The sequence below is a fragment of the Octopus bimaculoides genome, chromosome 11 (genome assembly GCF_046866305.1).
Source record: "Octopus bimaculoides isolate indiv1 chromosome 11, ASM4686630v1, whole genome shotgun sequence".
Lineage (NCBI taxonomy): Eukaryota > Metazoa > Mollusca > Cephalopoda > Octopoda > Octopodidae > Octopus > Octopus bimaculoides.
In genome coordinates, this window is record NC_142938.1 from 41,125,002 (window position 1) to 41,152,865 (window position 27,864).

General features: G+C 36.5%; 1 protein-coding gene across 6 annotated transcripts; it reads left to right on the forward strand.

Annotated features, from left to right (window-relative positions):
- The first annotated feature begins 2,123 nt into the window (after positions 1–2,123).
- LOC106868474 (solute carrier family 35 member E3) lies at positions 2,124–22,421 on the forward strand. 6 transcript variants are annotated; one of them, XM_014913747.3, is made up of 7 exons: positions 2,124–2,530; positions 6,699–6,809; positions 9,174–9,326; positions 10,661–10,743; positions 12,206–12,318; positions 15,030–15,171; positions 17,758–22,421. In XM_014913747.3, the coding sequence occupies exons 1-6, from the start codon at positions 2,144–2,146 to the stop codon at positions 15,134–15,136; spliced, it is 954 nt and encodes a 317-aa protein (XP_014769233.1). In that variant the 5' UTR covers positions 2,124–2,143; the 3' UTR covers positions 15,137–15,171; positions 17,758–22,421. The 6 variants fall into 6 exon arrangements, with proteins under 6 accessions (XP_014769233.1, XP_014769231.1, XP_014769235.1 ...); XM_014913745.3 differs by having other exon boundaries at positions 22,247–22,421; XM_014913749.3 differs by having other exon boundaries at positions 15,030–15,158.
- The last annotated feature ends 5,443 nt before the right edge of the window (positions 22,422–27,864 follow it).

Sequence of the window (27,864 nt, forward strand, 5' to 3'; positions counted from 1 at the left end):
TACATACATACATATGCAGGGGTATGTAAGGTTTTTGAAAACACTGGAATTTAATGGAGAACTAAGTTTTCAGCAAGTTTGTTAACAAAGATTAAAACTCAACATAGATCTTGTGCATGATTCTCAAATGAGAATTTTATACAGGAATGTCCCTCTGAAACTGTACTTAGAATTGAGTTATTTGTTAAAAAGAACCAAGTTCACTTATCTCATTAAAAATGTAACATTAAATTGAATGAAATTGACTTCTTTCTTACAGAGCACTAAGTCACAACTTCTGAAGTGGGAAGGGAACAGTTAATTACAGTAATCCCTTGCCATACCACGGTTTACCTATTGTGGTTTATTATTTAAGCTTACGTCGATTCTTCCATGGTGTTGTTTTGCATTTATAATAAAATAAGTATGTACAAATTATAAAAATAATAAAAAAGAAACATACAGTACTGTTTCTACTTTGCAGATTTTCACCAATTGCAGGGCGTTTTGGAACATAACATCCGCGATATTTGAGGGATTACTGTTTATTGAATCCAGTACTTGACTGGCACTTTATTTTATCGCCCATGAACAGATGTGTTGCAGTACTGAGCATTTGAAACAATGTCAGCCCTGTAACAGACAAAGACTACAACATATCAGGTGATGTTAACTTACATTTTAGCCAGTTGTTGTCCTGGTGCATTTGTGGGAACATTAAGAGTAATGGAAAATTCCATGCACTTTCATGCTGAATAATTGTTATAAATTGACATGCACATGAAGTACAAACCAGAGGGGAGCAAGCACTGACAGAGGTATTATTGGTCAACAGGTAGTCATGCTACTTTGAGCTCATGTTAAAAGACCACCTTGCCCAGCATGAAGATTTACATTTTCTCCTCTTGCCAAACACACATTCTCACACACTAGCTACCTTTGTAGTGTCATTATGGAAATAAATATAATTCATCATCATCATCATTTAATGTCCATTTTCCATGCTGGCATGGGATGGACAGTTTCACAGGAGCTGGTCAGCTGAAGAGCTGCCCAGGCTGTTTTAGTATGGTTTCTATGGCTGGATATCCTTCCTAACGCCAACCACTTAACAGAGTATATTGGATGCATTTATGCAGCATTGGCATGGGTGCTTCTACATGGCACCAGCATGGATGCTTTTTACATGGCATCAGTACCTATAAGTCTGCAGGATTAGAATTGCTCAGTTGTAGAGGGATGTAGGGAACTTGCCTGTATGCATGGACAACCACAATTTTTCTTAGCTTGACATGTCTTCTCAAGCACAGCAAACCGCTAGAAGTCTCAGTCCCTTGTCATGATTCATTAAAACTAAATATCGTTGATTGGTTTTATATGGGAAACGACATGCAGCTTCAACAAATTTTCAGCTCCCAGCTGACCATAGCAAGATTTGAACTTGTTAAATTAATAACAAATAATACGTGTCTACTGCCTTTTCTATTGTATGTAATTGTTTTACACTACGTTCTTCCCATGTGATGCGTCAACACTGTCAGACGTGATGAAGGGGCGTGCTGGAAAGAAAAGTTGAAGAGCCCTTGCATTACACCACTTTCCAAATTTTTTTTTTTGACAAGTCATACTAAGGGCAATGATGGTGAGATTTGTAGTGCATAACTATAATTGTACCATCTTCTTCAAGAGTGATTTCAATGTACTAGTAAAGAGTATTAGGTAGAAAAACTCTACCAAAACTGATTAGAAAATAATTAAAAATATATATATTACATCGACTAACAGTGTATTTCGCACTTTTGGATCGTAATTTGTTTTCCCTTTAGTTGAGAGACTGCGTTTACACAATATTTCGGTAAAAAAAAGAAAAGAAAAATATTTATTATTCTAAATGTTTAATTAGTACCAGTGTGCACGTTTCTAGGAAAAGTTGAATATAACTGTTGTTATACTTTAAAAACCAAAATATATATAAACTAAATGAAGTGAAACAATATACCAATTGTTTAATATTCGAACAGGAATAAGCATTAGTATTTGAATCAACTGCTTGTCAACAACCGAGTGACTATTACGCCGGGTACCTGCTGGCAAAGTGATCTAGGGTACCGTGGGAACGAAAGAGAGAAAACTTAAGTGACATTAGAGAGTTCGGACTGGAAACATGGCCGCTCCCTCATCGCAACTAATTACTCTGTGTTTATCTCTTAACCTCGTTTGTTCTATTGTAATAGTCTTGCTCAACAAACTTATTTATGTGAATTATGCCTTTCCTAACATGACTTTGACGTGTATTCATTTCCTCGTCACTTCTGTGGGTTTGTTTATTTGTCAGCAACTCAATGTTTTCCAGCCGAAACGTCTTCCCTTCTTAGATCTATTGCCACTGGCCGCTTCTTTTTGTGGTTATGTGGTCTTCACAAACCTTTCACTACAATATAATTCGGTCGGTACTTACCAACTCATTAAGGCAATGACAACACCGTGTATTATTTTCATACAGACGTATTTTTACCATAAACATTTCTCGTTATATGTCAAATCGACATTGGTAAGTAGCATCAATCACATGTTCTGTTGTTATCACATAGCACTTTCATTTAAACATTCTGTTAAATTACGATATTTTTCTCGCATTACAAATTTATTAGCAAAGACCGTGGAAATTCCACTGTAGAGCTAAAACAATTTATAGATACTTTTGCTAAAATTCAATGCGGCCTCGTATATTTTGATTTACAAGCATTTAAGTGCATGGATGCCATCCATCATAACTTGTAAGATGATACAATCTATCACTGATATAATTAATATTTTAAAACAGGCAATTGAAACTATAAAGATATTAAAGGAATTATTCGAATTCTAGTAATGAAATTATTTCTATGATTTTCAATATAATTATAAGTGAGCTCGAGTAATATATATTTTCCTGAATTATCTTTTTGTCAGCTATATTATACAGATATATCATACACATCAACACTATTAGAAGTCGAATAAAACCAAAATGTAGTAAAATCTAAAAACTTTTAATCTGTGTATTTGATGAATCTAGATTGAAGGTGTTTTTATATGTCTACCAACTTTGAACACAAACTGCTCTCCCTTCTACATTAATGTTATTTTTCTTTTTCGCCGTTTCTCCTAATTTGAAGATAATTTTCTCATCTTTTATCCATAGTGTCACTTCTTTGTTACATCCTTTCTCTATATTGGTTACCTATTGGATTTCTCCCGTCCCATCGCAATTATTACCTTGGTCTTCTATACCCTTTTTGGTAGTGCTCGCGCCGTATATAGGGTCAACCACCTAACTGTCCCAAGGACAATGCAGCTAGTTTGCATTCCAGACGATTACATTATTCTAGGACAGCACTCACTCTATACGTGCCGAATACGCCCTCCATCCCGTCTATTTTGTTTAAAAAAGTTTCTTCGGATTCGTGTGATGCGTCCAGCTATATCAGTGGTTCCCAACCTGTGGTCCGCAAAGCTAGTAGTGGGGTCCGTGAACATGTTAAGCTGACAAACCTTTCAATTTCCTAGGGCCCGTGGGAAAATTCATTTAAATAAAAGAGGTCCTTGGTAATGAAAATATTGGGAACCTCTGAGCTATATAAATATATGAAGGCGCATGGCTTAGTGGTTAGGATGTTGCACTCAGGATTGCGAGATTGTGGTTTCGCTTTCCAGACCGGGCGTTGCGTTGTGTTCTTGAGCAAAGTTGCTCTGCGATCATTTCCTCATCTGACGTGTGGCACATGGTGCACCTGTACAGGTAATGTCGATATGATGGAGGGAGTGAGCTTATTTGAACACAAACATTTGATCACTATAAACAAATCATTTGTGTGGTTGTTCAACAAGAAATTGCCGAACCCTCATACATCGTCTCACGACAGGAGAGTCCATGGTATAATATATATGTAATATTTTGGACTAATGGGTATATGTCGATTAGTGTGTTGATGTGTTGAGTAAAGCACTGGTATGGTTTGGGCTACCTGGTGTCATCCGCAATTGAGGTATATTTCAGTTGGATCTACTTCAGGAATTCCGTAGTGTTAGTTGAGATAATAATGATTAAGTAAACAGAAGATGGATTTGGTATTAGTCTTTATTTTGTATGCAGTTGAGGGAACCCGTGGAAGAGGTAGGCCCAGGAAGACCTGGGCTGAGGTGGTGAGGCAAGACCTTCGAACATTGGGCCTCACCGAGGCGATGACTACTGACCGAGACCTTTGGAAATGTGCTGTGCGTGAGAAGACCCGGCAAGCCAAGTGAGATCGTTGCCAGTGCCCCTGGACTGGCTCTTGTGCGGGTGGCGCATAAAAGACACCATTTCGAGCGTGGTCGTTTTCGTGCGGGTGACACGTAAAAGCACCCACTACACTCTCTGAGTGGTTGGCATTAGGAAGGGCATCCAGCTGTAGAAACTCTGCCAAATTAGATTGGAGCCTGGTGTTGCCATCCGGTTTCACCAGTCCTCAGTCAAATCGTCCAACCCATGCTAGCATGGAAAGCGGACGTTAAACGATGATGATGATGGTGATGATAGGTCGAAAGGATCATCATACAAAATAAACCACATGGTTCCAAGTTTAGTTCCACTACATGGCAACTTGGACTAGTGTCTTCTATTATAGTCTTGAGTCAACCAAAGCCTTGTGAATGGATTTGGTGGACTGAAACTGAAAGAAGCCCGTCGTATGTGTGTATATATATATATATGTGTGTGTGTGTATGTCTTTGTGTCTGTGTTTGTCCCCCACATCACTGCTTGACAACCTGTGTTGGTGTGTTTACATCACCGTAACTTAGCTGTTCGGCAAAAGAGACAGGTAGAATAAGTAATAGACTTAAGAAATAAGTCCTGGGGTTGATTTGTTCGACTAAAACCTTTCAAGGCGATGCTTTAGCATGGCCGCAGTTAAATGATTGAAACAAGTAAAAGAATATATGTACACACACAAGTTCTTCAAATATTTGTTGTTTTGGGGCGTATGCATATATATATTCATATATAAAGCAACAAATATATAAAGAACCTCAAAGTAAATGACATTTTTTTGTTCAAGTTACTCCTTGTTCCATGTCTTGATTGTTATCTCTGCTAAGTGTGTGAACACTGACATTATTGAGGTACTTAGAGATGACCTTGTGTAAGCGCTAGTTGCTTCAGGAATATTCTGATTTTGTCAAATTGAATCCTCTGTAATGTGATGAGTGTGTTGGTATTACTAGGATTCAGTTAGATTCTAGGAATGAGCACACTGTCACCTCTGTGTGAGCCAGTGATTAAAGATGCCTCAACACAGTTTTCATGGAGCTGTACTTTCAAATATATGCACTATATATATATATATATATATATATAATAATAATAAATGCCAAAACGAATTTCTGTGTGTCAGTGTGTCACACTTTCACCCCCTCTCTTACTATTCAATGATGATGCTTCTACTCCTTTTTCTGGGGAGGGGACGGTAGTAGATTGACAGTTCAGATAGTAATGGAGTGATAGTAATACTATGAGCTGTTGTGATAGAGGCGGAGGCAATGGTGATGATAGTGGTGGTAGTGGTAGCTGAGGCAGTCAAGCATGATGGTGATAGTAAGGGTTGTGAAAGACAGTGGTGATGGTGGTGGAGAGGAAGGTGATGAAGTCAAAGGTGTTGATGGTAGTGGTGTCAGAAGTCTGAATGGTGTGTGTATGGCAGTCGTGGTGGCGATGTTGGTAGTACTGATGATGGTTGAAAACAATCAACAGAAATAAAGAGGTTAGACAGAAAAAACAATTGTACTGACCCCTGAATGGGAAAACAAAAAATGTTGTTTATCATGAAGCTTTGCAATAAGTTCCAAGTCGACATATTATATCATTAATAATTATTATTATTATATAATAATTATTATATTGATCCCAAGTACCAGTTGAGAACCTTTCCCCAAAATTGCTGGCCTTGTACCAAAATTTGAGACCATTATCATCATCATCATCATTTGTTTTACCTTAGGTTTTGTTGTAGCTCTTGGAGTCTTGCATGTATAGTGGGCTTGCTGCCTGTAGCCTATGGTACCATGCTCTCTGTTCTTTTCAACTATTTAATACTTTTCTGATTATTCTGGTCATGCCAAGGAGGCAAACCTTTTGTAATAGTTCTACTGGGCACACTATTCCGGTTTCCTTTATATTGTTATTATCATCATCATCTTCATTATTATTATTTTGGTTTGGCTCACTTTGGTCTTATTCTTGGTAGGACTTATGTGGGATACTACCTGTAACTTTAGGTATCCACAGGTTTTCAGCAGTCTAAGAACCCTCCTGATAATCCTTGCTGTCCCTAAGAAACAAACTTTCTGTAGGAGCGCCACTGAGCATTCTATTTCAATTGCTTCCTGTTCCCAATGCACCAATTATTACAGGTGCAACCTTTACTGTCTGCATGCTCCAAATTCTTCCTATTTCAAATTTTAAGGAATTGTATTTTCTTTGTTTTTCTTCCTCTTTCTTTACAATCCTGGAATCAAATGCGCATGATGGGTTAATAAGTAAGCAGCTTTGCTTTACCTTATCTATAATCATTAAATCTGGACTTATTATTATATATGTTTGTGTGTTAACTAAAATTTTCTGGTTCAACTGATTATATTACATTTACTTTACACTATTATTTTCCCCTTGAAACTTTTATTTTCTATTTTATTTCAAGATCCCTATCACCATTGGTGTGTTCTTAAACAGTTACTATGACATCAAGTACAATCATTTAGGAGTCATTTTTGCAACTGTTGGAGTCTTGGTTACATCACTCTATCAAGTGGTAAGTTGTTTATTCACTTATTTTTATTTTTCTCTTTAACAGTATTAAAACATGAATCATGCTTCATAAGTTGAGAGTACAAATGTAAAGTTACCGTATTGTGTATGCAGAAAAAATGTGAAATGAAAATAAAGTTGGTGAATCACTACACCAATTTCACACGGTGGCAATTATATGTGAAACAAGACATTATGCATTTCTTTCACATTTTCTGTTGACCGTTCTAAAAGCATACAAAATTGGATTAAATATTGAAGGATGTTTACACAATTTTCTGTTTGAGTGAAAATAATGATAAAAATGTTTGGAAAATCATTGCCTTTGGCAGAGAATTTTCTCAAAATAAACAGGCAACCAATAAATAATGAAAGGACAACATTCATTATTATTAATGATAAGCTTGTGACTAAAGTACATTAGAAAATAATGAAGTTTATTTTATATCTTAGTGTTAAGCTCAGCTGTTTTTAGAATATCAGATATATGTTGAGTTAATTCTTCCACAAAGCATAAAGTTTGGGTGTTGGTCCTTCATTACAGTTTCTGAAGTGTTAAGCAGCCAAGAGAATGAGTGGTTTCTGGAAAGGATGCGAGTCTATATGTAGCTTTGCCCATGCCATTTACTTATTTGCTTGATATTTTATAATCTCAGCTCTCTGATACAGGGCATTCTATAGAGGAAATTTGAAAAGAAAATCAATATCAGAACATTCAAAGATCTACTGTGTGTTGAAAACATCATACTCATCATTTGCATTTGAGTTAGCTTACGAAACGTTGCGTTCACCAACCTGGGGGAAAACCAATCATATATATGTAATATTGAGAATTGAATAACTTCTATTTACCGAGATACTGGAGTCGATTCATTTGACTAAAAATTCACCAACGCTGTGCCCCAGCACGGCCACAGTCTAATGACTGGAACAAGTAAAAGAAGATGCACTTTAGAAGAGAAATGTTTCCTCTACGAGTCTTAAAAAGGGAAAAAGGTATAGTGGGGGGGGGACAAGGGAGGTAACTCTGTATCAACTAATTCTCCCTCAGCCTTACTGGTCTTGTATTGAACGGACATGGGTTTATTTGAGGGAGAATTTTATGGCTGGTTGCTCTTCGTGCTTATTTTCCCAATAGGTCTATGAAAGCGTAGAGACCAGTCATAAGGTCAACGAGGAATATATATATATATATATATATATATACACATACATATCATCATCGTTTAACGTCCGCTTTCCATGCTGGCATGGGTTGAACGGTTTGACTAAGGCTCCAATTTGATCTGGCAAGGTTTCTACAGCTGGATGCTCTTCCTAACGCCAACCACTCCAAGAGTGTAGTGGGTGCTTTTTACGTGCCACCAGCACAGGAATCAACCACGTTCGAATGGTGCTTTTACATGCCACCGGCTTCCTGCAGTTTCTGTCACCTAAATTTCCTCATAGAGCATTGATCGACCCTGAGCTAGAATACCAACATTTAGCCAAGTTGGCATACTGTGGGATCAAACCTGAAACTATGTGCTTAAGAAGCAAACTTATCAAAACTATCTTATATTTTTGATTTTCCTGCGAGACAAGATCTGGTTTAATTTTAGTGCTCTTTCCTTGTTTTTAGTGGCAAACATTATTCTTTATGAAATGTCTGAAGCTAGTGGTTGTGAGGTAAGCTTCTTAACCACACAGCCATTCCTGTGCCTGTTTATATATCATCATCATGATCCTCTTAATGTCTTGTTGCCAACCTTCACTTGTATCCAAGCAATAAAATATTTCCCCATAACCAGAAGATTGGAAATGGACGACACTACTTGTATGGCATTAACAATCATTTTATAACTATCACGCGATGTCACAAGGAGACACAATCACACACAATAGATGTTAAATGATGATGATGATATACGTGTGTTTGTGTGTGTGTGTGTGTGTGTATATATATATATATATATATATATATATATATATATATATATATATATATATGCATATATATATATATATATATACACACACACACACATAATGAACTTCTTTCAGTTTCTGCCTAATAAATTCACTCACAGGGTTTTGGTCAGCCCAGGGTTATTGTAGAAGACACTTGCCCATGGTGCCACGCAGTGGGACTGAACCCGGAACCATGTGGTTGTGGTTGGGAGATGGACTTTGTTGAGGTAGATTTTCTACTGTCAGATGCCCTTCCTGTTGCTAATCCTCACCCATTTCCAAGCAAGGTAATATTTCCCCATAGCTGGGTGTGTTTTCACACACGCACACCTGTGTGTTTTTGTGTGTGTGCATTTATTTTGTTAAATGTTTCTATAACAACAATAATATTTAATCTGTATTCATATTCTTTCCACAGTGGGTTGGAGAAAAACAACATGAATTACAAGTGAACTCTATGCAGTTGTTATATTACCAGGCACCAATTTCAACATTGATGCTCCTTTTCATAATTCCATTCTTTGAACCAGTTTTCAGTTATTTATTACCACCTTGGAATCTGCATGCAGCAGTATGTATTTGCATTTTATTTCTTAAGCTTTATTTTATAACGAATTTGAGCCCAGCCCAGCTCATGCAAATATGAAAGAAAATGGATTTAATATGATGATATATATATATATATATAGGCACAAGTAGAGATGTCACTAAGGTGATTGAGAGTGCTAGTCAGCACCAACATTGCTAGAAATAAGAGTCAGATCAACTCTTAGCAACAGGAAGCACTTTTTTAATGACTGACAAGTTAGACAAGCTTCCTACAGCAAGCGAGACAGAGCCATATCATTGATGATTTTGGATTTTTATATATATATATATATATATATATATATACACATATATATTTCATTGTCATCATCATTTTAACGTCCACTTTTTCCATATTTGCAGGTTCAGACAGAAGTCATTGAGGTAGATTTTCTTTCAGATGCTTAGAAGACTTGCTAGAAGTGGTTGATAGCATCTGCTACCTCAATAACCTAATAGGTAGGAGATGAGTGTTGGGAAATTGTAGTAAGTAGGATAATGGCATAGTGAAAAAAGTTGAGGGAGCTGTTATTCTCTGTTGGCAGCAAAAGAATCCTCTCTAGAAGTGAATAGCAGATTGTATGATGTTTTATACAAAGGCTGGGAAAAAATAAGTTATGTTCTACGAGAAGAATTGGCTGTTGTGTGCAAGGGAGATAACTGCACTGATATAGACATGCACATGAGGGATGGCTGCAGAATTGCTAAGTAAACCAAGTAGAAAGAACTTGGAAGAGGAACAAATGTTGAATTTCACAAAGGCGTAAGGTACCATGCAAGCATGGAAAAATGAGGTGAAATGATAAGGATTGAGTACTGTGTCTACTATCTTTTATAACTAGAGCCTTCCATTAGCAAAGCCTGAAGCTGTTTCCTCATTCTACAAAAGAATAAATAGCAGCAAAATGAATAGTTTTTGTAGAAACTGAGATGCAGTTATAATCCGACAAAGATTAAAGATTTCAATGACGAAGGGTTCATTGCTTATGTAAATGGCTTTTACCATACTGGCTAAGACACCATTAATTGTTTTTGTAATATTGTGATATATAAGAAAAAATAATTGTTAGAGCTTTATAATTTCTTTAAAATGTTATACAATTATTATCATGTGTGCACCCCTTGGTGATTAATTCTATGCTTCTTTATAGATTACCATAATCTCAGTAGAAAGCCAGTATTGGATACTTTGCTTGTGAAATCTACAAGTACTGCTTTGGGCTTAACCTCAAAATTATTTTAGAGGAAGTTTGTATTTTCTTTTACAACATTCATTTACATTATGTTGTCTTACATAATATTCTTTTCTATTTTCAGGGGATTGTTACATTGTCTAGTATTGTAGCATTTTTAATCAATTTGACTATTTATTGGATCATTGGCAACACATCACCTGTTACGTATCCTTCACTTTGACTTGTTTACTTGATCATGACATTTTCATACAAATTATTTTACTTCTTTTTTTTTTTGTGCTGGTATTGCTTAGCTGAGTATGTTTCTGTGCAGCTCTTTGCTACTTGTTGCAGTTCTTCATATGGCTCACACAGCAACAGAGAAAACTGCCAGTCTTTGTTGTGAATGTTATGGTTTTTACATGTAATAAAGTGCTTCTGTGATTTATAAGAAATTAATTCAAATTCTGCAAATGCCAACTTAGCATTTCATCCTTTGATGTTTGAGGGGAGAAAAAAATTAAACATATAATGTGATTGATTTAGTCAACAGCATCACTTCCAATAGCTGAGTGAGTACCAAATATATTCTGAGTTCATATCCAGTGGGAGATTGACTTTGCCTTTCGTTCTTCTTGGTGGTTCAATAAAAGAAACATCAGGCATGAACCGACTGGTGTTGGTTCACTCAGTAATGCCTCCAGTCTAATTTGGCATGGTTTCTATGGTTGGATGCCCTTCCTAATGCCAACCATTTTACTGTATATGCTGGGTACTTTTATATGGCACTGCACAAGCACTTTTATGTGGTGCCACGGGTGCTTTTACATGGCACCACTCAGGCACTTTTATGTGGCACCACGCAGGCGCCTTTATGTGACCCTGCATGAGTGCTTTACACCACCATTCTAAGTTTAAATACCTCTGAGATTTATTTTGTTTATTGTTCTTCTGGATAAATAGCAATAAGAGTAAGTGATGTCAAAATTGATCGGTAAAACATCAGATGTAATATCTCTCAGTATTTAGTTTCTGCTATTTACATTGTGAGTTCAAATCATGTTGGGATCGATTTTACCTCTCAACCATCCAATATTGATTTAATTGACTAAAACTTCCTTCAAAATTCATTGCAATGTGGCAGTGGAAGAAATTATCATTACCATCATCATCACTAATTATTATTATTATTACTTCACAGTTACCGAAAAAGTGAGAATAGGGTAAGAGGCAAGTGCAGATGAATATAGGACAAAGTACATTGTGATTTTTAGGTGCATCTCAACTTGTTATCCTTCTATAACTAACTTCACAATCTCAAAGGATTCACCTTGCAAACAATTTCAGATGTGTTATCTACCAACATACCATTTGGTTTAACATTTCCATCTGGTCCTCAGATGCCTCTTACAGACTCCCATTCACATTTTCCCCTGAGATGCTTGGGTTAGTAGTCAGCTACATTAATCCCATCTGTCTCACTTGGCTTACAAAAGTCATGACCTCCATTCCTCTGACATATTGAAAAAAATTGTGTGACATTCTTTTAATACTATTTAAAGCAATTTCATTAATGATGGCAATAGTTTTTCCCTTCTACATTTCTAAAAGCCAGTAAAAATTTTAAACTTTGTACATTGTTCTATTTTTGCAAATTTTTCTTTTTCTTTTCTTAACTGACCTTCAGCTATAATATGGTGGGCCACCTGAAATTCTGTCTGATTCTTTTTGGTGCTTATCTGTTCTTTAATGAATCATTACATTTTCTTCAGCTCTTGGGAATTTTAATCACTCTTTCTGGTAAGTTCAGAATATCTTGTCACAATTTTTTGTTGAAAACAAATTTTTTATGGATTTTATTCAATTTGTTGCTGTATTCATACATACATGCATGTAGGTATGGAGGTAATAAAATAGCTGAAGCCAGTACAGTAACAATCTTACAATAACAGTAAGATTGATTGTTGTCTTGTCCTAATGTGAAAAATCCTTTTTATCATTAAGATGATAGGTAGTAGAAATGGAAATGTGCTGAACTTGTGGTTTTTGTTTGAGTTCAAATCCTACTAAGGCTGACTTTGCCTTTTATCCCACTGGCTTGATGAATAAATACCAAATACATAAACATACATGTATATATCATCATCATCATCATCATCGTTTAACGTCCGCTTTCCATGCTAGCATGGGTTGGACGATTTGACTGAGGACTGGTGAAACCGGATGGCAACACCAGGCTCCAGTCTGATTTGGCAGAGTTTCTACAGCTGGATGCCCTTCCTAACGCCAACCACTCAGAGAGTGTAGTGGGTGCTTTTACGTGTCACCCGCACGAAAACGGCCACGCTCGAAATGGTGTCTTTTATGTGCCACCCGCACAAGCCAGTCCAGGGGCACTGGCAACGATCTCGCTCGAAAATCCTACAGGAGCCAGTCAGGCGGTACTGGCAACGGCCACGCTCAAAATGGTGCATCTCATGTGCCACCCGCACAAGAACCAGTCCAGGGGCACTGGCAACGATCTTACTTGGCTTGCCGGGTCTTCTCACGCACAGCCCATTTCCAAAGGTCTCGGTCCGTAGTCATCGCCTCGGTGAGGCCCAATGTACGAAGGTCTTGCCTCACCACCTCAGCCCAGGTCTTCCTGGGCCTACCTCTTCCACGGGTTCCCTCAACTGTTAGGGTGTGGCACTTTTTCACGCAGCTATCCTCCTCCATTCTCACCACATGTCCATACCAGCGCAATCGTCTCTCTTGCACGCCACAACTGATGCTTCTAATGTTCAGCTTTTCTCTCAAGATACTTACACTCTGACGGGTATTCACATTGACATTACACATCCAACGGAGCATACTGGCTTCATTCCTTGCGAGCTTACGTATGTCCTCAGCAGTTACAGCCCATGTTTCACTGCCATGTAGCATGGTTGTTCGTACGCATGCGTCATACAGTCTGCCTTTTACTCTGAGTGAGAGTCCCTTTGTCGCCAGCAGGGGTAAGAGCTCTCTAAACTTTGCCCAGGCTATTCTTATTCTAGCAGCTACACTTTCAGCGCACCCACCCCCACTACTAACTTGGTCGCCCAGATAGCGGAAGCTATCGACTACCTCTAGTTTTTCACCCTGGAATGAGATAGAAGTTGTTTCCTGTTTGTTTGCAGTCTTTATTGCACCTGAACATCTGCCACAAACAAAAACTAACTTGCTAGTTAACCTGCCTTTGATGTTGCTGCACCTCTTATGTGTCCATAGCTTGCACCGGGTACATCTTATAGAGTTACTACCTACTCCTTTTCTACATACTGAGCAGGGCCATCTACCTGAAGGGGTTTGTGTTTTATCTACCCTCCTACTTATTAGGATTTTGGTTTTAGCTAGGTTGACTCTAAGGCCCTTCAATTCTAGACCTTGCTTCCACACCTGAAACTTCTCCTCTAGTTCTGATAGTGACTCCGCAATTAGGGCAAGGTCATCAGCATAGAGGAGCTCCCAGGGGCAACCTGTCTTGAACTCCTCTGTGATTGCCTGGAGGACTATGGTAAATAATAGGGGACTGAGGACGGAACCTTGGTGGACCCCTACCTCTACCCGGAATTCATTGCTGTACTCATTTCCAACCCTCACCTTACTGGCAGCATCTCTGTACATGGCTCGCACAGCTCTCACTAGCCATTCTTCTATCCCAAGTTTCCTCATTGACCACCAGATAAGGGATCGGGGGACCCTGTCAAAGGCTTTCTCCATGTCAACGAAAGCCAGGTACAGAGGTTTATCCTTAGCTAGGTATTTCTCTTGCAACTGTCTCACTAGAAATAAGGCATCAGTAGTGCTTTTACCTGGCACGAACCCAAACTGCATCTCATCTAAATTGATTCGCTCCCTAATTAGTTGGGCTATGACCCTCTCTGTAACTTGTAGTGTATATAAGTAATCAGCTCTGAGAAATCACCATTTTAATGTTTAAAATGTTTGTTGTTAACGTCTCCAGATTTTCAAAACCAGCCCCCATAAAGATGGGGTGGAGTGGAATTCTGAGATTTAAAAAGACTCAACAGATGAGTGGAATTGTGTCAGTGATCAGGTCATAGATGTTTGATGAAAATTTTAACACCTCAAAATTTAGCTAAAAGTGAATATGATAGTGTTTGTGAGTTATGTGGATTAAAATGGCTCTCTCAATATAATTGCTATCTATGAAATAGTTAAATATTTCTGCAAATTCTGATACTTTAGTATGACTTATTAGGTAGATGTTTTTAGAGCAGGATGATCTTAACCAGTAAGAGTTGAGTCAGTTTTTTAGCTTTAAAAATTGAAACAAAAAAAGTAAAGTGTCTTCTTAAAAGCACAATAAATTGACCTATCCCTAATGCGTTACTGTGGTCTGCAATCTGTACCAATAATAAGAAATTATAAGTGTTTTTAAGAATTGAAAACTTGGAAAGATTGATAACTATCAGCTTTATTACTAATGCATAGTTCTTTTAATGTAATTTCTCTCTTTCTTTCAGGTATTGTTCTTTACACGCACATAAAGATGGCAGATCAAAAGACAAAGAATACGTTACCACTACAGACAAATGTCAGTGAAAAAGACCCTAACTCTGTCATTTCATAGCATATTCCATCAACCCTGTACAGTAAGATTTCGTTGTGTGTACACCATTTGAATATGTTCATTGTCTCTTTGTTCAGGTTCTATTTTAGGCAGCATTCAGGAAAAACAATCTCTTTCTCAGCTATATTTTCTAACTTTACTATTTTTTAAATTATTATTAAATAAGTCTTCAGTAGTTGTTTTTGAACAAGCCTATAGCTTGGAAGTAGTTACTCACACATAAATCCTAGTATTGGTATGTGCTGAACATCAATGTTTGGTCAGGATTATAGTTATGACCATCTTGTCTTGTTGCACTTGAGAACTTCAGAGAATTGTCGCTAATTTTAAAAATGGTAGGATGTTTGTTGAGGAAGTATTTGCTGGCTCATTAATTTTAGTCTTGCTGGATTATTAAGGTTACTTAATACTCTTGACTTTTTTTTACTTTTAAACCCATTGACTTGAGACTACACTAAGAGGTTTGGCACTTATTTTATAACAACTCTGGTATGAGAATTACATTAGCTACAAGTTCCTAATGGAATTCAATCTTGATTACCAATCTTGTTGCTTAAAGGACTGACATTGGGAGGAGTTCAAAAACAGATCCTTTACTCACTGAATTCTAACCTAGTACTTTTGGTTTCACAATCCATTTCCTTCAACTAATTTCCTCACTGCCCATCAGAACATTCAAACATGTCAAAGAGAGAGGAACTCAACCTCCTAGAAATAGCAACCAAATCTCCCTCAAATTACACCCTATTACTTAAAAAATAGGAAGGATATAGATAATTTAGTCCTAGATATCCCTAAAAACAGGATGGGCACAGCTGGAATGATAGGTTTGCTTGAACAGGTCTAACCTGGAGATAAACAGTTACAATGATGTTAAAGGCTTTTCTCAGTTATTCTTTTATTCTTTAAAAAGACGTTTCACACAAAAAAAGAAAAACCCTGTGATTATCTCCCTGAAGAATAACATCAGTGGTTCTCTTTGGTGCATGGGGTGCAATATGATTGAAGTGGAGGGTGGGGACAGACAAATTGCTGATCAGAATTAAGATGGTTTTGAGCTTTTTTCAACACCTTACAAAAGTAAGGTGTTGAAAAAAGAGAATTATATGGATGCAATCTATTTTGTTTTCTCATAAATAATGGTGGTGTGGCAGGGGGGCAAAATTTTTTTTACTAATATTTGATGAGGATGGAATCTAGTTTGAGAGCCATTGACAGACAATTCCTTACGCCAATGCAAATCTATTTCTTATTTTATCCAACATCTTTCTTATACTAAATTTATCCTGACTCTATTAGATTCGTGACTTGAATTCCAATTTTGAATTATATGGAAATTGCTCTTTCTTTTGTGCATCTTGCTTATTTTTCTAGCACTGATTGATGACATAGTCTTTGGTCAGCCTTGATTATGCTGTGATGCTAGTCATTGAGAAAAACAGCAACTTTTAAGCACTATCTGTGTTAGTAAACAAGTGATTTTTGCAATACTAACCCGTGTGCTTTTGATGTATTAGTAGTTCTAAGTAAATCAAACAGTAACAGTTGTGAGAACCATTAAAAGTGAAACACGGTTAAATGTATGCAAAATAGGAAGTCTATAACATTCATGCATAATACATATTTGACCCATTATATATGTGTCTCCATTTTAAACAAAGTTATTTTCAACTCAATTTCTAAACTTACATAATACAATACAAAAAAAACAAAAACATTTCAAGAGGAATAAGTTATGTAATTAATAAGAATAGTAATATTGTAAGAGTACATTCTTACCACAAAAGATGTTGATTACTGTGTGAGGGTGGTAGAGGAATGAGTGTTACTAGGAGGATGAGGTTCAATATTTACTATTTTATAGTTTATCATCACAAACTTGACAGGTGAAAATCTTCAGCAATTTTGTTTGTTTATGATGCATCAGCTCTTTGTACACCTTAGTATAGGAACTGAGCTCATTGTAAACTCTTTCTGTAATGTTTGTTATGTTCATAATTAGGAGCATTATCAGCAAAAACCTGCAGACCATCCTCTATAATTTAAGTGGTGTACAAGGAACTTCTGTTGTCTCGTTTGTATTCTCAGCTTGTTCTTTTTCTAACAGCATCAGCTTCTTGTTAAATAAACTTTCTCTCTGGGACACTAGCAACTCATTTACATCATTCTATATGACTTCTTCAAATCCTACACAGTTTTCCTGGTGAGTTTTGTTTAACAAAGCAAGCCTTGAATATATGATAGAAATGGTAAGGCTGATGACCTAGACTGGATTATGGAAACCTTAATCCATAAACTTCATCATGCTTGGCCTCTTCAAGACATGTAACCAATTACATTGATGTCAGAAATCCTCTCTGATTTCGCATTGCCATTCCTGCATTCATTTTTAATTTCAATTTCTTGATCAGCTTGTCTCACATTTTGCATTGTCATTTTTTCTTGTCTTTATTTTCTGGTCCTCTGATAGCATTCAGAAACACTAGAATCATTGTACATTACTTTATATGATAAATCATGCACTAAATTCAAAAACTATTTTCTAATTATTTATGTCTTATTATATAGCTAATAGCAAAAATAAAAATTAAGCATTTTTTTATTTTCTGTTTTGTTTTTAGCCCATGAAAAACTGATATCAAAGCCCTTAAAATATCTGTGTTAACTAGTTTGCTTAGCTGGTGGAGGTAAACACAGTAATTTACAACTACATATACAAGAACATAGGAACTACTAAAAATGTTGACTTTTTCAAGGAAGTAAATTTGGTGGACTCAGACTTAAGCCTGTGATTTTTTTTCAACGAGACACCTCAATTTCCACAATAAAATTAACTCTTTCTAACAATACTTCAACTAATCCATGAAATACATTTTTTATTAATCAAATACTACCAAAAATATTTACTCATATTAAAATATGTCAATCCAGAATTGGTTATATGTGATGGCACGTGGCTCAGTGGTTAGAGTATCAGGCTCACAATCATGTGGTAATGAGTTTGATTCCTGGATTGAGCTGCGTGTTGTGTTCTTGTGCAAGACACTTTATTTCACATTGCTTCAGTTCACTCAGCTGTAGAAATGGCTCATGATGTCGCTGGCATCAAGTTGTACTGGCCTTTGACTTTCCATTGGATAACATTGGTGGTATGAGGAGGCGAGGCTGGTATGCATGGACGACGGCTGGTCTTCCATAAACAACTTTGACCAGACTTATACCTTGGAAAGGAACATCTAGGTGCGATCCCATGGTCATTCATAACCAAAAAGGGTCTTGAAAGTGTAAAATAGCATGTCGTGCCTATACTCTGCAGGTTTCTTTAGCATCGAGTGAGTAATCTTTCTTTGACTAAGACAATACTTGAACAAGTACTATGGACATGGCAATTGTGAATTCAATAACCCTAAGCGATAGTTGGAATTTTCCTCTTCATTTTTTTTTTATGAATTAGACTAGGAAGGAGGGGCAGGACCTGTTACCTTTATTTTTATAGGCCCTCCCAGACTAGTGAGACTGATGCAGCTGATGTGCAGTTTGAACATCTGTAAGCTGATATCTGCAAGAAAAATGCGGATGAGTAAAGAAATCCTTAAAGGAAAATTGCAAAGCATTTTGTGTGGTATGTAGAGCTCATTGAACTCATTCCTCACAAAAGTTTTCCTATCAGATTTCAAATTCAACACAGCAAACTAATGAAGCACACATCCATTTTACTGTGTTCCCATAGCTTTATGTGGTACATTGTATGTTGATATGCTACCAATATACAGCTTAATTGATCAACACATTGAGAGTTAATACTTTTATCAAAGATACAGAAATCTGTAGTATACAAGGAGTCAAGAGACCGTATTTTTGTAACTATTATCCACTTAGACACTGTATCTGTTATACATTATAAATATCTGCAGGTATATTTTATCTTTTACTTGTTTCAGTCATTAGACTGCAGTCATGCTGGGGCACCATCTTGAAGAATTTTTTAGTCAAATGAATCAACCCCAGTATTATTTTTTTTTAAAGCCTGGTACTTATTCTATTGGTCTATTTTGCCAAATCACTAAGTTACTGGGATGTAAATGTGCCAATACCAGTTTTCAAGTAGAGAGACGGGGTGGGACAAACACAATGGGCTACTTTAAGTTTCTGCTTATCAAATCCATTCAGAAGGCTTTGGTCAGCCCAAGGCTACAGCAGAAGACACCCAAGGTGCCATGGATTGGGACTGAACCTGGAATCATGGTTGGAAAACAAACTTCTTACAACACAGCCATGCCAAACAACAAAATACAATTGTGACACATAATTTGAGTTAAAGAAAGGTCTTAGAGAAAATGGACATTGTAAAAAAGTATGAATTATTTGCTTAAAGGTGCAGAGAACTGAATATGGTATTTACACCAGAGCCTCACTGCTCTGAATTCAATTCTCACAAGAATCAGATTGTAATAATTGTCTGTCAGGTCAGATGTGGGGAATGTGCCATTGCAATATGTTGCTGTTGGTAAATTCTCAGATCCTCCTTGGATCCTCACTCAGTCTGCATCTGCACAATTAATTAATAACACGTTTTTACTTTGTAAAACTGGCCATGTCAAAAGGTATCAATTTTAAATTGTAATTGCTGTGTAATTAACCATTTTTTTTTTTTTTGTAACCTAGTAATTTGGAAATTGGCTTTTATTGATTAAAAGGTATGCAGGGATTTATGTTGATGAGAAACTTGCTTAAACAACTTCTCTCAAAATCTTTTCGCAAGTATGCAGATGTAAATTAACATAACTAACAAATCTATAACTTCTTGTATCACAAGGAATATCAGAATCACACTTTTGTAGCTTATGCTTTCAATGCAATACCATATAGTATTAAGTGTTGACATTTTTGACAATTGAGACCCTTTTCATTGCTCTACTCTTCTATTGCCTGTAAAATTTTTCTTACATACTTGCTATAGGACAAAAATTATTAGCTCAGTTCTTGAGGATTGGAAAATATTTTTCACTTATATGTTTCATAAGGTGATGCTCTGTTTAAAATAATAGTTTTCATTTTGGTAAATTTGTTTTATCAATACACAAGGTTTTTTATATGTAACTTCAAGGATTAAAATGAAATTTCCAATTATGTTTTTGCCTTATGAAGAAAAATATTTAATTTCCTCACAAATGCAGTTAATAGATATAAGGAATTATAAATTCAAAAGACATGTGCTGCAATTAAGCAAGTGATCTGGACATTATTTTGATTGCTGAATTAGATATATAGAATTCCTAAAAATAAATAATTTTCTATGTTCGATAATATTTCTCAATGTAATTTTATGAAAGATTTGCTTACTTTTCTCATTTAGTTCAGTAACTAAACTTTTGTTATTTTGATACTAAAGTGGGATTGTTTTTTTCTGCATTTTTCTTTTTTTTCTTTTATGGTCAGTATTGATGGAATGATTTTTGGTATATTTTATCTAATTGTCTTACAGAGAGAGCATACTCTTCTCCATGTGATACTACTTTTTTTTTTTTTTTTTTTTTACATTTATCTGTATCCTTTATAAGTTTATAAAAATAATCATTAAGAATCACCTCTTATAATGAGGTGATGCTGTTAAGAGATGATTTTACAATCTTATTAACAAAAGGGTAGCATGAAAATTTCTCTGCTTCATATGTGTACAGAATTACAAGCATTCATTAAGTACAGTAAAAAAAACAAAAAGAGCTGACTTTTTTGTTGACACCCACTTCTGAAAATGTTCAAATCATCACCATGATGTGCCTTCGTTGTAACTATTTTCCATTTTTAAACTTTGTTTGCACTTAACTCTGCTTCTCATTATTTGCACATTTTTTCTCTCTCTCTCTAAATAAGCCTATTACAATTAATTGACTCAAGAAGTAGATGCCTAAATTCATACAAAGCCAACCATCCATATACATACATAAATCAATAAAAGAAAAATGTATATATAAACACACAAATTATTTTATACAATTTACAAGCCTTAAATCTATATAAAATACTAAGATTAATTCAATCAACTTTTCCCATCTTTTGCAGATATTTTCCTTGCATGTCTAGTCAAAGGATTGTAAAAAAAAAAAAAAAAGCAAGGCAATTACTATAAAACAAAGCTGGTTTTCTCCTACTTTAGAAATAGTGTCATGTGTCTATTGTAATAGAACAAATTGAAAATGAAGGGGATACAGAAACAAGTATTGAAGAAATATTTCTTTGTTTGGTTTGGGACAATCTGATACAATCAGTCCTTTCTGCCTCATTATTATGGCCTTTTGTAATGTAGTCTATATTGATTTAAAGTCCATATAATCAGTTTTGTTTTTTATGATTATGAAAAAATGGCCACCATGAAGTACAGCTGTTTTTATTTTTAAAATATCAACTTGAATGTGCTAGCTTTGTGTGATTTTAGTTGTCTACATTCCTGTAGCACTTTTATTCTTTTACATATATTCTATTCCTGGAATACACTCACTTTCTCAAGCCCCTTATTTTCAACACACCAATCTCATTCATCCTATTTACTTAGTTTTCTTTGTTTCTTCTGTTATAAATTATGCTAACTGAAAACAAAATTCATTAGTATTAAACATTGCCTTATATTCTAGGACTGGTTTCACTCTTCTGGACTGAGGCATCACTTTCAAGACTTCTAATTGATTATATTGATTTAGTACTTTATTAGCTATTCCATATATCAACTAGACCCATGAAACAGAAGAGCTCTTCATAAGAACCTCTCACTATAATAAAATATACACTATGTAATTGTATAATGAGTCCTCATTTGAACTATGGTCTTCTCAGATCTATACTGGCCATATGCCCATAATTAGAGAGTGATAACATAACTCTAATAACTGAATGCCATAGGGTATTTTGGTACTATGATTTATCAGCATCCCTTCTGTGCAGTTTTTGTCTATCAAATTTTTACTTCCAAAGTTAGAGTAGAAGACACATACTCAAGATACCATGCAATGGGATTGAATTTGGAACCATATGGTTGTGAAGTGAACTTCTTAACCACATGGCTATGCCTGTATTAATTTTCTTTTTTGTTTTGTTTCATTTTTTTTCTTTCAGCGGTTGAATACATATTTCTGAGAACAGTAACCTAATGAACGTGGAAGCAAACTTTTGAACATATATCTTTGTATTTTTATTTTATGGTGATCATAGATCCAAAACCTAATTCAACTGCTGAATATTTATCAAATGTATTGAAATTCTCTTTGAAAATATAATATCGATGCCTTCATTCTTGTTTTGTATTTATTGGGCAAACACTTGAACTGGACAACTTATTGCATGCATGGGACAATATATTATGATTTCCTTTAGAATAAATTATTAAAAATCAAAGACATAAATTATTGATTCAGCTACATTTCATTTTTGGCATAACTTGTTGCTTATTGATCTTTTTACACAGCTTACATGATATATAACAGTCATGTAGAAAAGATCAAGATCAGCACCTTATACACAATGAACTTCCATCAACTAATTCCATTTACAAGCATTGGTCAGCTGCTGTGCTGTGGGCCTAAACTTAATGTGATCATGAAGCAAAATTCTTAACCACACAGTCATGCTTCCACTGGATGACATAAATAGTAGCTAGGTAGTAAAGGAACTATGAATGACTACAAAATTTAGCGGTTCAAAGAAAAGTAGATTATAAATTAACTGTTTTCTTTCATTCATAATCTGTCTAATCCTGCTGTCAAGTCTTGTGTTGTGGAAGAAAAATGTAGCTGAAAGAAGGCATGGCTATGTGGTTGAGAAATTTGTTTTGCAACCACATAATTTAGGGTCCAGTCCAGCCATATATCTTCTCTACTGCAAACACTTGTTTCTTTCCCACCATCATACTCTAACCTCTTATCATCTTTACTAACTCCTAAGAAGTTGAAATTTTAGAAATATTACTTCATTTGTGTCTAATATCTATGGTTAAATTTTCATCAACAGCAAAAATATATGAATTTTCATGGGGATTATGGCCTCATTTATGTCCCCTCACTTTCAAACAGATACTGCATTACATGCATAGAATATAATTTCCAAATTTCATCAAGATCCATTTAGTACTTTTGGATCATAAAAAATGACTAAAATTTGAGAGTTAAGCCCCTATTAGAGGGTCTTAGAATCCTCATGAGAAGCGGAAACTTTGGGAATATTTCTCGATTTGTGTCAACTACTTGTGGTTGAAATTTCATCAACATCAGAAATTTAGGATCTATTTTAAAACGGGGGCCACATTTTTCATTAATGTTTTACGTAGTGTTTTTGGTACGGAAAGACTTTCAAACTTCGTATACTTATCTATTTTGTGTTATAGAACAGAAAAATATTTTTGTATTCGAATTTATTCCATGTAAAAAATTGTCTTATTTCGATAATTTCAACCAATCACTGACAAGTATTCAGTTGTTTACATTTACTCCTTTGGCTGATTAAGCGATGTAAAGCGTATTTAATCTCCATACCTTCGTTTTATTTGCTTTTTTCATTTTAAATTTGCTTTAACCCTAACCCTAGGGTTTGGGTTAGGGTTAATTGTTTCAGAATCGTTTGTTTATGTAGTCGGCACTTAATGTATATCGGCTGAATGGACGTCAGTGATTGGTTGAAATTACAGAAATACGACAACTTTCACATGGAATAACTTATGGATTTCTATTTTTTTAAAGAAGACTAAGAGAAAAAGATGTTTTATATGACACATTCTACCAGTGTTCCAAGTTTCAAAGTGTTTCGTTAATGAAAAATGTGGCCCCCGTTTTAAAAAAGATCCGAAATTTATGAATTTTCATGAGGGGTTCTGCCAGTTTGAAGTCAACTCAAATTCAAACCAAATATACTGCATTATACCCTCCCTTATGCATTGAATCTAAGTCCAAAATATAAGGATCCATTCAGTAATTTTGGTCCATGAAAATGTATGAAGCATACAGCATTACCCTTCTCCCTACACTTGGCTTTTGTGTTTCAAATTTCATTAGGTTTGGTGCAGTAGTTTTCGAATCTATAAGTAATACACGAACACACAAAGACATTGACTTATATATAATAGATATAAATATGCACATATACATACATGTATATATGTGTATGTATTATATATGTACACAGAAAGATAGAGTGATAGATACAATTGAGTGGGCAAACAAAAATATGAGACACTGCCTTGAAGAACTTTTTGTCAAATGAATTGACCCCAGTGCTTTATTTATTTATATATATATATTCCTACTGAATATCCGGGGCCTATTACGAACAGGCGGCAAAGACAAGTTCCTATATTTGAAAGACCTAGTAACATGCAATCAAGCAATATGCATGGTGCTTACCGAAACGCATCTAACACCTAATATAGCAGATGCGGAGATAAATATACCAGAGTATGCCGTACTCCGAACAGACAGAAGGGATAGAAGTCATGGGGGAGTTGCAATGTACATCCGAGAAGATGTCACACCCCTACTACTACTATCACACTCAAACTCTGTATGTGATACTTTAATAGTACACATAAAACAAATTGATGTAGTTGTATGCTCAACATACCGAACACCAAATACCGCAAAGCAAGAAGGTAAATTTGAGGACAGCCTCAGACGCATAGAAGAGGTCCTGACAAATCTGGACCAACACATCAATATACTTTTCCTAGGCGACTTTAACCTCCCAAATGTTAAATGGCCTGAAGGTCACATCCTCTCTGGGATGTCACTGCATGAACAAAGCCAGGCAAAATCATTGCTAGAACTATCCAACATGCTGTTCATGGAACAAGTGATACTCCAACCAACCAGGGGAAGCAATATTTTAGATCTCTGCTTCACAAACAATGTGAGCCTAATCCATAATGTGAAAATAACGCCCACGTCTCTCTCAGATCATAACATTATAGAATTAACTATGTATGGTCCTAGACAACCCACTGACACCCACCCCACCAGGAGGACTCAAGCAATATCCAACCTGAATTTCCACAGGGCGGACTGGAAGTCAATTCGCAGAGAGATTCGAAATCAAAACTGGCATGACAGCCTTTCTATACAAGACAATGACCTCAAACTAAGTCATTTTATGTCAACCATACAAGACATATGCACCAAATACGTGCCATATAGAAAGACCAGCAGACATGCCAATAGAATTCCTAGAGACAGGAAAATCCTTATGAGACACAGAACAAAGGTCTCAAACCAGTTAAATAGAGAACTGGAGGATAGGAAAAGGGCTAAATTAAAACTAACACTATTAGAAATAGAAAACAAAATTAAACTCTCCCATGAAAAGGAGAGAGCAGAGGAGGAGAAGAGAGCAGTAGAAAGCATAAAAACAAACCCCAAGGCTTTCTATAGATTTGCAAAGGAGACTGCTACGGTACAGTATAAGATAGGACCCCTATTCCTGCCTAATGGCTCACTGACTGCAGATCCCACATGGATAAGTGAAGTGCTCAGTACACAATTCAAGAGTATCTTCACTTCTCCTCTGAGTCACATGCAGATAAAGAACCCAGCTGATTTCTTTGACAATAGCACTCAGCAGAAAAAGACTGCATCCATTACCTACATCGACATTGAAGAGGAAGATGTGACAGCTGCCATAAATGAAATGAGCTCAAATTCGGCAACTGGCCCCGATGGTTTCCCAGCTGTCCTCTTAAAGTCGTGTAAACAAGAACTAGCAGGACCACTCCGGATACTCTTCCAGAGTTTCCTTGCAAATGGTAAACTTCCCAAAAAGCTGAAGGAAGGCACCATATGTCCTATCCATAAAGGTGGAAGCAGAGCAGAGGCTGGGAACTACAGGCCCATCTCTCTGACTTCACATATTAGCAAAGTCATGGAACGAATTGTCAGAAGGAGATTGATTGCGTTCCTAGAAGAAAATGACTTGCTGAATGAGACCCAGCATGGTTTCCGTCCAGGTAGAAGCTGCCTCACGCAGCTCTTGCAGCATTATGACTGGGTTCTGAAGCAGCTACTTGACCATTCAAATGTTGATGTGATATATCTCGACTTTGCAAAAGCCTTTGACAAAGTTGATCATGGCTTGATGTGTCACAAGCTGCGAAACCTTGGCATAGCTGGTAAATTAGGAGAGTGGCTGCATGACTTCCTGAATGGTAGAAGTCAGACAGTTGCAGCCAATGGAGAACTATCTAGGGAAACACAAATATTGAGCGGTGTTCCACAAGGAACTGTTCTGGGGCCACTACTGTTCATAGTGGCCCTTCTGGACATGCCCACGGTCACTCGGAGAGCCACTGTCACTAGCTATGCTGATGACACAAAGATATCTCAGGCAATAAAGAATCCTGATGATATTGTAAGCCTGCAGAATGACCTAAATGCAATATATGAGTGGGCAGAGCAAAATAATATGCAGTTCAATGCAAAAAAATTTCAAGTACTGCGCTACAAGACCACAAGCACCTCCCAACTGGCATACACAGGGCCTGGAGGTACTGCAATCCCAGAACCACAAACAGTAAGAGATCTGGGCATCAACATGTGTAGTGATGCATCATTTCACATGCACATTGTCAAGTTGACAGCAAAGTGCAGACAACTGGCAGGGTGGATACTGAGGACATTCCGTACAAGGGATCAAAAAGTCATGTTGACTCTGTGGAAGACATTTGTTCTGAGCCGCCTAGACTATTGCTCTCAGTTGTGGTCACTACACAGTGTTAAGCGGACAGCAGAACTCGAGGCAATTCAGCGGCACTATACAAAAAAGATCGCCACAGTCCAACAGATGAACTTCAGGGAGCGACTGAAGGCACTAGGTCTCTACTCCCTGGAGCGCAGGCGGGAGAGATATGTAATAATATACATATGGAAAATACTGGAAGGACTGGTGCCCAACTTTGGCATCAAGTACTACAGGAACGCCTGCACGGGTTGCCACTGCATGGTGCCAAAGGTACCGTCCACTGCATCTCACATAAGAACGAGATACTGCAGCAGCCTCGGTTTCAGAGGACCTCAGCTCTTCAATGCCCTGCCAAAACATTTGAGAGACATGCAAGACATGGATACGGAGGTCTTCAAGACAAAACTTGACACTTTCCTCTCCACGGTACCAGACGAACCAACGGCTCGTAATGAGACGCAGTTTAGGGCAGCTGTGTCAAATTCTCTTATACACCAGATGTGCCATCAAAACTCTTGATTGGACCATGTCAGGTGGGGGAGAAGAGCCATGCGAGGAACGTGAAAATCACGGTGGTGCACCAGCATGACCGCAGCCACTTGGCTGAAACACATAAATAAATAAATAAATATATATATATATATATATATATATACATGTGTGCGTATATATATATATATATATACACACACACACACATCTATACTATATTGTTCTGGGCACGCATTAGGCAAGAAGTTGAAAATTTTTTGGGGCCCATGACACTACATAGACCCTAAGTAAAACATGTAAAATTTGAATGAAATCAGTTGGGTAGTTCTCAAGTTTTAGGGATTCACACAGACAGACAGACATTCTCATCTTTATATATATATAGATTCAAAGGTTGACTTTGCATTTCATCCTTTTGGGGTTGACGTAACCAATGTACGCAGCTCCCCGAAATTGCTGGCCATGTGCCAAAATTTGAAACCAATATCAAGATGTCTACATACAATACAAACTATTGATGTCTTTAA

Excerpts from the sequence above, each read along its gene's own strand:
- LOC106868474 (XM_014913747.3), top strand. The coding sequence starts at position 2,144 with ATGGCCGCTCCCTCATCGCAACTAATTACTCTGTGTTTATCTCTTAAC. Across the intron at positions 2,531-6,698 it reads TATATGTCAAATCGACATTG|ATCCCTATCACCATTGGTGT; the intron begins GTAAGTAGCATC and ends TTTTATTTCAAG. Across the intron at positions 12,319-15,029 it reads AATTTTAATCACTCTTTCTG|GTATTGTTCTTTACACGCAC; the intron begins GTAAGTTCAGAA and ends TCTTTCTTTCAG.